Source organism: Neomonachus schauinslandi, chromosome 5, assembly GCF_002201575.2.
Source record: "Neomonachus schauinslandi chromosome 5, ASM220157v2, whole genome shotgun sequence".
In the NCBI taxonomy this organism is placed as follows: domain Eukaryota; kingdom Metazoa; phylum Chordata; class Mammalia; order Carnivora; family Phocidae; genus Neomonachus; species Neomonachus schauinslandi.
The window spans coordinates 38,620,964-38,633,415 of record NC_058407.1 but is presented as its reverse complement, the minus strand read 5'-3'; the positions used below and the strand labels follow the sequence as shown (position 1 = coordinate 38,633,415).

The window sequence follows — 12,452 nt, the reverse complement described above, 5'->3', positions numbered from 1 at the left end:
GCCCTCATCCAATTAGTTCACAGACTCTGAATTGCCATCTCCTAGACTGTCATCTTATGGTATCATAGTTCATCACCATCTTAGTTCATGTCCTATATCCCACACTTTAACTACTACTACTGGCCCTTTACTCACTCAACCTCAGTACCTTCTGATTCATTTCCTACACCAATGCCAGCCCGGTTTTTCCATATCAAAATATAATCATTCACATTTCTACATAAATTTGTCAATGGCTGCTCACCTCCTGTAAGACAAAACTCAAGCTCTTTTGTGTAGTAGACAAAGCCTTTTATATGATTTGGTCTCAATACACTTTTAACATCTACTCTTTCTCTTATAGCATCACCCAGTGTTCTTACCATCTAGATCTCCACCAAGGTCCCCAAGTACATCATGCTTGTGTGCTGTTGTGCAAGCTATTATCTTCTACATGGTCTGTTATCCTTCCCTTGCCTAAGCAAATTACCAATTATTCAAGGCACAACTAAACCATTCAACTGAAGCTCAACTTTTAAAAAGTAGACCATAATTGAAAACATTTTTAAAATCCCCAAATTACATTAAGTACAGGTAAAGTCATCTTCAAACTAGAGACTGTTATATCTCATTATCACATCTGAAAGAAACTTGCAATAAGATTTCCCAAAAAAAGGGGCGCCTGGGTGGTGCAATCGGTTGAGTGTCCAACTCTTGGTTTCAGCTCAGGTGGTGATCTCAGGGTCATGGGATTGAGTCGCAAGTGGGGCTCACGTTCAGTGCGGACTCAGCTTGAGATTCTCTCTTCCTCTCCCTCTGCCCCTCCCACTCGTGTTCTCTAAGTGAATAAGTGAATTAAAAAAAAAAAAATTTCCCAAAAAGACTATATACGTGTAATGAACAAAACCTATGACTGTTATTTAAAAAGTATTACCATTTCATAATGAATCAATTATATTATCAAAAACTTCCACAGAAAGATAATCATCTCATATTATTTAAGATGACTTCTAATGTTATTCATAAAAGAAATTATAAAGTTATAATTGTAATATATTAAATATAACATTTTTACTAAATGATTTTTCTCAGACTGATTTATTTTCTTATGCTTTATATTTTACTGTCTTTTATTTTTTTATTTTTTTATTTTATTTTTTTTTAAAGATTTTTATTTATTTATTTATTTGACAGAGAGAGACACAGCGAGAGAGGGAACAAAGCGGGGGTAGGATGGGAGAGGGAGAAGCAGGTTTCCTGCAGAGCAGGGAGCCCGATGCGGGGCTCGATCCCAGGACCCTGGGATCATGACCTGAGCCGAAGGCAGACGCTTAACGACTGAGCCACCCAGGCGCCCCTACTGTAAGTCTTTTAAAACACAGAACTCTTTATTATCATTATGCTTTTTGTCTTTACCATCTTAAATATTCTTACTTTTATTATCTTTTACTATTCTAAATTTCCTCTGGACCTGAAATTTAAAAATATATACTTCTCACTTCTGGATTTGCCTAGTATCTTTATCTAATTACAAAGCAATTACCTCTTTTGCCTCCAAATCATGCTCATATGAATTATATGTAAAAACAAGCAACACATGTTTAAAATTAAAGTATGTGTGAAGGGAAATTTCTTATGCTTAAGAAAATCCAGTTAGAAAGAAAAACTTACTTTCATATTTTAAAAAAATTTAAATGCTACTGATTAGTTATAGGCCCTGCTTTAGTTAATTAAAATCTAGAAGAAAAAAAACCCCTTACTGTACTACATATTACAATACTTTTTTTCTAGTTCCACTGTTTCAACCAGATAGTGACCTTGAGAAAGCCGTAACTTCTTTGAATATTAGTATAATGGACTAAGAACACTGAAATTGAACCTAGACTGCTGGGTTTCAATCCCTCATCTGCCACTTATTAGCTCTATTATTTTGGGCAAGATACTTAAATCTCTGCTAATATTCAGTTTATTTGTAAAACAATTACTTGTAAAAAAAGGGTAATGAAAGCACCTATCCCCTAAGGTTGTTGTGAGGATTAAATTAATTGAGATATGTGAAATGCTTAGATCAGGAGTAAGCACCAAGGTATTAACTATCACTATCAGCTCTAAATGCCTATGATTCTGCTTCTCCTTTCTTGTTTTATGGTCTAACAGACAGAAAATTCTATAATGCATTTAATTGGTCCTTAGCCTACCTATTACAATTGCAAGGTTTTAAATAATGAAAACAATAGATATCAAAAGTAAATTGGGTATAATAAAGTGATTAGAGTATTTAACATCCGTTACTACTATTGAAAAACAGTAAATATAAGATTGAAATGTAGCCAAATCTCTTGGTGAGAAAAAATAAGAATAAATTGGAGTTTGGTCACAGCTAGGAGATACAAAGATTGACTTGTGTCCCAAGCTAAATAAAGGCAATTGCATTAAAATACAAGCCAGAAATACTTTAAGCGAAGGCTCAATCGTTACTACTTTTGTTTTGTTTTTAAGTAAATTCTACACCCAATGTGAGGCTTGAACTCACAACCCTGAGATCAAGAGTTTCATGCTCTACCAAATGAGCCAGTGGGGCGCTCCAAATCATTGCTAGTTTCAAAGGCAATTTACTTAAGCATAACTAGTTATTGACCAAATATATTATTAAGAAATTAGAGCTGAAAGAACTGAAGAATTTTAAAATATTAAATAAAAACGTTCATATCAGGATAATTTTAGAAATCTTATCACTACAAGAGGTATATTGAAGGTGCTCTTTTTATAATTATTAAAATCTATTAGAAATATCCCTATAATTTGTTTCTCTGGAACAAAGTTATGCTATATAAGTTCATGTATTCCCATTATATGAATAAACTGAATACCATAAAGTATTTTCTAGGAGACATTCTTAATAAAATACAGTATGGTACAATGATGAAGAGTGTGGGCTCAAGAGATCTATCACACTATTTGGGACTGAACTGCAGTACTACTTCCTACCTGTATGATCTTGGGTAAATCACTGATTCTCAATTTGCCATGTGTAAAATGAGGGTAATAGTAGTAGTAATCTCTTAGCATTGTTGTGAGGATAAAATGAAAGGAGGCACTTAAAACCAATTGGCTCAACGCGTGGCATACACTGTCAGCATTTAGTAAGAGTTAACTACTATAGTTAGTATTAGCTTTTCACTTTTCAGTTCCAAGGTCATCTCATCTATTTCTCAGAACTCCCCCTCATCTATTATTCTCCCAGATTTACATTTTCCATTGTGACATCTCTTAAGTTCCAACAATGTACCAAATATTGTTATGTGAATGTCCTTTAGCTACCACAAACTCAATATATCCCAAAACAAACTCATGTACTCCCTAAATCTGTTCCTACTTCAGCCCATATTTTCCCATATGAATTTAGCAATCATTAATTCTTTTCTTTTTAACTTATTTGTTCAACAGAGAGAGAGAGAGCACAAGTAGGGGGTGTTTCAGAGGGAGAGAAGCAGGCTCCCTGCTGAGCATGGAGCCCGACATGGGGCTTGATCCCAGGATCCCAGAATCATGACCCGAGCCAAAGGCAGACGCTTAACCAACCAAGTCACCCAGGCGCCCCAATTCTTTTTTTTTTTTTTTAAGATTTTATTTATTTATTCATTTGAGACAGAGACAAAGAGAACATGAGTTGGGGGGGGGGGAAGGCAGAGGGAGAGGGACAAGCAGGCTCCCCGCTGAGCATGGAGCCCAATGCAGAGCCGGATGCCAGGCGTGGGGCTTGATGCGGGGTTCAAGGCTCTATGCGGGGCTTGATCCCAAGACCCTGAGATCACGAGCTGAGCCGAAGTCAGATGATCAACCAATTGAGCCACCCAGGCACCCCAGCCATCATTAATTCTTAAACTGGAAACTTAAGGAGGCAAATAGTTGGTCTCAATTCTTCCTTTATCTCCACATTCAATTATTCATCCAAGTGTTTTAATTTTACCTTAATACTTCCTCACGACAGCCCTGCTCTTTTCTATCTTAAATGTAATTGTTTTGTCCTTATCTTTCAGCTGCAATAATTTAAGAGCCTTCCTCGAGGAAGATATGCCACCGTGTAATCCCCATTTTAAATCATCCTCCAAACTGCCATCAGCTGTTATTACTAAAGACCAAATCCAATCAAGTCCATTTCCTGCTTGGAGATCCTTGCTGCATCTAATGTCTACAAAATGGATGTCCTTCACCATCTGGCTCCAGCCTAATTTTTTCAGGTCTCACCCTCCTACTAATTTTGTCTTGACTTTGCATTTCGATTACAATTCTAATGAGTTCTCCGCATATGCTATGTCTCCAATTCCTTTTCTTTGCACATGCTGATACACCCTTGCCTGATAGGCCTTTTTTGTCCACCACCTCCTTTCTCTGCTAAGCAAACTCATTCTCAAATGTCATTATTCTGAAATTTTTACTGACTATTGGAAGCAGTTAGTCATAGCCTTTTCTGTTCTTCCACAACCTTCTGTTCCTATCTATATTTTAGCACATAGCACACTGCATTGTTAAGCTCTGTTTATATATATCTGCCACTTCTGATATGCTGTAAAATCCTGAAGAATAAAGATTGTCTTCTTTCTTCCTTTCTGTCTTTTCCATACCCAGCACCCGGAGCATTTGCTGGCATATTAACCAATACTGAACGAATCATTACAATTAAAATCAGTCTTGCAAAAAGCTTCCTTTATATACAAGGAAACCAAAGGCAAGAAGTTTTCAGTACATCTCCATGCCCTTCCTAGCACATGATAATTGCTAATATTAGGCAGTATAAAAAGATTTATTTTAACTAGTGTTTAACAGGAAATGGTTAGCTATCCATCTAGGCTTTCATCAGAGCAAGATATGGGCAGGTAAGGCAGTCTTCTTTCCAGGTTGTGATGCCTTATATCTATTTTCCAGTTTCCTCAAGCCTTGACTAACCTATTACTCCAAAATGCCTGTCTAGAACATTCCTGTTAAAAGCTCTTCTGTGTACTTATCCAAGCCCCAGTTTTTAACTACTTTTGTAATGTATGCCCTGTTTCTCCGGGGCTCCAGGGACCTTCTAACTACCTGTTACAATGTCTCAACTCTGTTTAGGCACTAAAATATCTTATCAGCTTCAGTGTCTTAAGATTATTATTTTTATTTTTGAGAGAGAGAGAAAGAGAGAGTGCACACACATTTGGAGGGGGGACGGGCAGTGGGGCAGAGGGAGAGAGAGAATCTTAAGCAGACTCCAAGCTCAGCATGGAGCCCTGACGTGGGGCTCGAACTCACGACCCTGAGATCAAGACCTGAGCCGAAATCAGGAGTTGGACACTTAACCAAATGAGCCACCCGGGCGCCCCTTAAGATTTTTTAAAAAACATTTAGGGTCATTATGAATTTTCCTAATCCCAGGAATAAAAATCTATTTTCAAGGTACTAACTTAGCTTCTACTCCTTTGCTTCTATTTCATGATCAACCATACTTCAGTAAGTGCCTACCTTCTAAAACAATATTCCATACCTTTCCTTTATCTTTTAACACCTTAGTAAAACAGTTCTCTTCTGATAATACTCATTTAATCACTGCCTAAACATAATGGAATATAGTGGAAATCATACAGAATAATTTTATTTATACATATTAATTTTAATTATTAATTTTTAATTGTAAAGTACACATAACATAAAATTTATCATCTTAACATTTTTAAGTATGCATTTCAGTAGTGCTAAGTACATTTACATTGTTGTGCAACCCATCTCTAGAACTCTTTTCATCTTGCAAAACTGAAATGCTACACCCATTAATCAAAAACCCCCATTCCCATCTCCTGACAGCCATCATTCTACTTACTTTCTCTATTAATCTGACTCCTGAAGTACTTCATGTAAGTGGAATCATACAGTATTTGTCTTTTTGTGACTGTCTTATTTTGTTTACCATCATGTCCCCAAGGTTCATCCATGCTACAGTATGTGTCAGAATTTCCTTTTTAATGCTGAATTAATAGTCCATTGTATGTACATACCACATTTTGTTTATTTACTCATCCATTGACAGACATTTGGTTTACCTCCATCTTTTGCTTATGTGAATAACGCTGTTATAAACATGGGTGTACAAATATCTTTTTGAAACCTTCCTTTTAACTTTTTGAGTATGTACCCCCAAAAAAGAATTGCTAGACACATAAAACATAAATATGTATTATATATATATCTCAAGATACAATTCATATACATTTATAATATACAGTTCAGTGGTTTTTAGTATATTTGCAGAGTTGTGAAACTATTATTACCACCATCAGTTTAGAATACTCATTTCTTCTAAACAAAACTCTACCCATAAACAATTACTCCTCATCTATAAACTGATGTCTCTCAAATTTGTATCTCCAGCCTGTACCTGGAGATTCACAGATTCAACTGCTTAAATATCTAATCAGCAAAACAAACTTGACGTATCTGAAAATAAATCCCTGAACTTTCCCCACAAAACCTACTTTTCCCACAATATTCATATCTCATTTATACCTTCTTTCTTGCATACCCTACACTTAATCACTCAATAATTCTCTTGAACAAACCTTCAAAATATATCTAAAATCCAACCTTTTCTCATCACTTTGTCCACCACCACCTATTTCTGCCCTTACTTTCCTACAATCTATTCTCAACACAACAGCCACAGAGATCCTTTCTAAAGTAAGTCAGATCATGTCACTCCTCTACCTCAATTCCTCCACTGGCTCCCTACTTCTCTCTGCCTAAAAGCCAAAGTCATTCCAACGGCCCACAAGGCCTTGATGTGGTATGGTTCACTGTTACCTCTGTGACATCATCTCCCTCCAGCCTCTTCCTTGTTTTGCATACTTTAGTCACACTAGTCTACTTATTGCTTCTCTGAATAAACCATGCACCCTCCCATCCTTGCACTTGTAGCTCCCTGTCTGGAATGTTCTTTCCCCAGATGCATGATTCATCCCCTCACCTCATTCAGATCTTAGCTTAAATACTACTACCTCTCTATTTAAATTTGCAACGTATCTCATTCATCCTGTGCGCTTCCCTATCCTCTTTGCCTATTTTCTCTCCAAAGCTTTTATTACCACATAATTTTATGTCTGATCCTACAACTTACGATTCTTCTTTCAATTTTAAAAATATTAAAAAGATGGAGAGGGCGCCTGGGTGGCTCAGTTGGTTAAGCGACTGCCTTCAGCTCAGGTTGTGATCCTGGAGTCCCGGGATCGAGTCCCGCATCAGGCTCCCTGCTCAGCAGGGAGTCTGCTTCTCCCTCTGACCCTCCTCCCTCTCATGCTCTCTGTCTCTCATTCTCTCTCTCGCAAATAAATAAAATCTTAAAAAAAAAAAAGATGGAGAATTGAGAATCATATATTTTTTTCAAACAGACTAATGCTACACATATTGCTATGGAAGGTGATTTTTTTCCACTCAAATTATGATTTCCCCTTCAGTACCAACAATTATTTTATTGAAAAAGTCAAGTTCATATTCTTTCTAAAACAGTTTTAAACATTTCTTCCATTTAGGTCGCTTTTACATTACCTTGCCGATTAACTTCATTTTGAAGTAGCTCTTCCATTGCCTCCTCCTCAGCAATATCTAATGGTGTGTCTCCTTCACTGTTGACAGCTCCTACATGTGCTCCCTGACCAATCAAAAATCTGTAAAATGAAAGGGAAAACAGTTAAGAAATGACGGTATCATTAAGACTAAAGGCATAACAAATGAGATAACTCCTACATAAGAGCAACACTAAAAACCAAGGATAGATGCATTAATTTGTTTTAAAAAAGTAGAGCATGTTTTTTTATTTTAATTTATATGTCCTATAATGTACATACATTGCCTTATGAATACAAAAATGTTATTTAATGATAATTAGAAAGTCTTCCATAGGATCATTTCAGACTGTCCCCACTAAATTTTTCATTACCTCCATACTGATTGGTTTCCTAACTGATATCCATGCTCCCAGTCTCATGCCATATATGATAGTTTTTTTTAAAGATTTATTTATTTATTTATTTATTTGAGAGAGAGAGGGAGAGAATGTGCGTGTGGGGTACAGAGGGAGAGAGAGAATCCACTGAGCATAGGCCCAACGTGGGGCTCAATCCCAGGACCGTGAGATCATAACCTGAGCCGAAATCAAAAGTCAGACGCTCAACTGACTGAGCCACCCAGGTGCCCCATATGCAATAGTTCTTAACCTGGGGTTGATGGGACTGAAGTCAGAAGGTCATTCAACTGATGCAGATATCTTAAAATACTATTTATGATCATCACTGTTTTGAAATTAAAGTAATTGTTAAATGAACCTTTAGGTCTCTTTAATGTGTTACTAAAGAAGCACATATATAACTATACCATAAATGTGTTTTTCTAATGTTCTGAAAATGAAACCTAATAGAACTGGTTTTTGGTGTACTTTGTATTTTATTTTATATATCCAAAATACAATCCTGAGAAAGTATCCACATGCTTCATCAAACCTGACGAAGTGATCCAGATACAAAAAGGTTAGGAATCTCTTTCACTGCATCAACTATACATCTCCCAGAATCTCCCATTTAAAATGACTGGAGTCAATTTCCCACTTAAACATCTTTGCGTGGTTGTACCATTCTAAGAGAAAACATACATGGCCCTCAATGAGCTGGTTTTGTCTTCTTTTTCAGCCTCATTTCTCTTCTGTCTTGTATCACACTTTAGGCCCCAACAATACAGAACTATGCTTATAGTGCCAGAACTAACCCATGCTCCTTTGGCATTCCTGATTTTACTTTTGTATATGCAAAGAATGGGCTTTTTTCCTCTATGTCCCTAACCAACTTAACTCTTATTTATATATTTTTATGGACTACACAAAAATATTCTCATTATAAAAATAGTAAAAATGTCCAGTTTAAAAAAAAGAAAAAAAACAAGAACACCTTTATACCTCTCCTTCTACTATTATGCTCCCTCCCCAGAGATAAACATTACGAACAATATCTTCCTAGTAACTTTGCTATGAATTTCTATGTGTGTATATAAACATATGTACACAGTCACTTTTGAGGTTCTTTTTGTGAAACAAAAATTAATGAGATTGTTTTCAATGTACAGGAATGCAATGCATTATAACAGTTGAAAGATATTCCACAGTATGGCTGAATCATATTTTTATTTCATACTATCCTTCTAATGGACATGTTCTTAAATGGACAATTGACATTATCAATCTTTAAAAATTTTCCCAACATCATGGGGATAAAACTTTATTTCCTGATCACACAAGAGGTTGAAAATATTTGGATATGTTTACTGGCATTTGTATTTTCTCCTCTTGTGAACTTATTTACATCTTTTGCTGGTACTTCGAATGTGTTCATTAATTTAACAAATACTTAGGGAATGTTTTTATGGACTGCATGTTTGTACCCCCAAATTTCATGTTGAAATCCTAACCTCCAATGTGATGGGTATTAGGGGGTGGGACTTTTGGTAAATAATTAGGCTTAGATGAAATCATGAGGGTGATGCACCCATGATGGGATTACTGTTCTTACAGAAGAAGAGACTAGAGCTCACTGTCTTTCTGCCATAAGGGGCACAGCAAGATGGCAGCTATCTGCAAGTCAGGAAAAGGGCCCGCACCAGACACAGAATTGGCCAGCACCTTGGTCCTTTAATTCCTGAGTGTCCAGAACTATGAGAAACAAATGCCTATTGTTTAAGTCACCCAGTTTATGGTATTTTGTTATCCCAGTCAAAGCTAAGACAGGTATCTAGTATGTACCTAGTACTATGTTATATGCCAGGAATACAATGGTAAGCAAAACAAACACAGACATTTCCCTCCAAGAGCTTACAGTCTAGTAAAAGAATTAGATTACTGTAAAATTTGGTAAGTCTTATGACAGAGAATTTTGGGGTCTCTACGAGTGAATAATAGGATAATCTAATTCAGTTAGGTCAGGAAAGGATTCTCTGAAGAATATGTAGGTACTAACAAAGACAATGGAAGGAAAGTGTGTTTCAGGTAAGAGAGAACAAAAGGTACCATATACCCTGTGACAGTAAGTATGTATGGCCTACAAGGGCCTGGTTCATTTTCCTGAAAGAACTGATCAATCTCTATGTGTATCTGTCTTACACACACACACACGGTGTCTATTTTCCAAGATGTTATATGATCAGGAATATGTTTCAAAAAGATCACTTTGTGCAGTACGGAAAATAGAATGAAAGTAGGAAGATCAGTTAAGGAGCTACTGCAGTAGTAAAAAAAAAAAAAAAAAAAAAAATTATGTCGTAAGCTTGAATTTTATGGAAGAAATGGATGAATTCCAAAGATACCCAAGAGGATACTGGGAGATCAGTTGGATATGAGAAGTGAGGGTGAGGAAGGTGTCGAGGATAAATTGAAGTTCTTGACTTGTATGATGTGATAGATGAATGGTGGTACTAATGAATGATATAGAGAAAATGAAGTTATTTCCTACATCTGACTAACAGCTATGTGACAAATATTTCTTCACGCTGTAACTGCATTAAAAAAAAAAACAAAAAAAAACTTTTCAGGGCGCCTGGGTGGTACAATGGGTTAAGTGGCCGACTCTTGGTTTTGGCTTGGGTTGTGATCTCAGGGTCGTGGGATCGAGCTCCACATCGGACTCTGTGCTCAGTGCAGTCTGCTTAAGACTTTCTCTCCCTCTACCCCCCTCAAATAAATAAATAAATCTTTAAAAAACAAAAACAGACACAAAAAACTTTTCTTTTCTTAAAGTATTTTGTATCTTACTAAGTTTAAAGGTTGTATAAAGGCAGGTCTGTCAAACTTTTGCTTTAAGAAGGCTTTTACCGTCCTATTACATGTATCTATGTGGAGATGTAACTTTTACAGACACATACATGGAGAAGAATAAAAGAATATACACTATAAAGTTAACAGTGATTATCTATTATCTCTAAGTGGTAATTAGAAGGGATTTTTATGAGTAGTTTTATTGGGGGGAATTTTTTGTTATCCAAATTTTCTGTAGAAAGTTTATTTTGTATATGTGTGTCAGACCACAAAAATGGCTACCATACCATTCTGCAGCCTGATGCTTTTACACTACACTTAATAATACATTATAAACATTTCTCCCTATATAAGGTAATATTTCATTTTTATGATCTTCATGGGACTTCTACAAAAAGAAGTCACGCTTGAATTGAGGCAACTTTTTCTGTTTCAGAGTTTTAAAAAATGTAACTAAATGAAAACACTTACATACTACAAATAAATAAATGAGTCTGGAGCAAAACAGAAAAAAAAGATATAAGTAGCATAATAAACTGTGCTATGCTCCAAGAGAGTATGTAAATAATCTGCTATGCAAAATATCAACCAATTAGCCCTATTTATATGAAACCACTTCTATTTTGCTTAGGTAGAAATCACTCATAGGATATAAAGACTGAGAATAAAAGGAGTACTTCAGAGTAGCTCCAGTGCTTGCAGCAGGGGGAACTACATGGGAAGCAGAGTCTCAAGGAAATACCAGGTCAAAGCCAAATACAGACAATCCAAAATTTTTATAAACAGGAAGGATGTTAAGAGAAACTAACAAGAGTAAAGTTCCAAAACTACTGGCAGGGAACAGAGCCTGGAGCAATTCCTGAGCCAAAAGTTAAGGTATATGTATGTACTCATATAATTCACAAAAATCACCTGCACTCCAGGACTATCATTTGCAAATATAAATTTTTTAAAAAGACACATAAAAATAAAGAAATAAAGTTCCATGGCATTAATTCTTAGCTACAATGAATAATCTCAAAAAACCATTCAAAGATTGGTTGTGTGAAAAAAAGCACAAATGTCTGACTTCAGTAGACTTTGAGTTAGGCTCTCAACTCTGCCTCTTGACAGCTGTGTGACATTCATTAGAACACTGGAAGCCCAGTCTACAGGAAAATTACAGGGCCATGTGAAGTTTCAATAAGTTAATGCCTAAAAATAAAATTCTACCTTTTATCACAGCATGCAAAATCATCACATTTAGAAAGCAATGTTTAAGATAATGTGAAATAAAATAGTACAGACTATCTGGAATACCAGAAATTGACTCTGAGGGGTCCTCCAGATACTGAAAACAGATGGCTATATTTCCTTCAGAACAAAAAAAGCTAGGATATTATAAGCAGCTCATGTGACTGCTAATTAGGAAACATTTATTTTAAGATTTCTTGGAAAGAAAAAAGCAAAGATTTCATATAGAATATCCCAAGTTGAAAGTCAGAAGATTGGGCTGTTTCTCAGATGAGTACTTTTTTTTTTTGTATGCTTCAGAGTTGTTGTTTTTAGCAGGGTTTTATCGCCTTAACAATGGTTAATGATTTCAAGTGATACAAATGAGGCCAACATAGGAGATGCCTATAAATGATGAAATTCTTTATAAATTGTAGAAATGAAA

At 35.8% G+C, this 12,452-nt stretch overlaps 1 protein-coding gene across 4 annotated transcripts in view; it reads right to left on the bottom strand.

Moving 5' to 3' along the window:
• PPP1R12A (protein phosphatase 1 regulatory subunit 12A) overlaps positions 1-12,452 on the bottom strand; it is a 145,586-nt gene that overhangs the window by 70,962 nt on the left and 62,172 nt on the right. For all 4 annotated transcript variants that reach the window (XM_044915364.1, XM_021678643.2, XM_044915363.1 and 1 more), the window contains exon 3: positions 7,549-7,667. In XM_044915364.1, the coding sequence (XP_044771299.1) occupies positions 7,549-7,667 (119 nt within the window). The remainder of the gene's footprint in view (positions 1-7,548; positions 7,668-12,452) is intronic.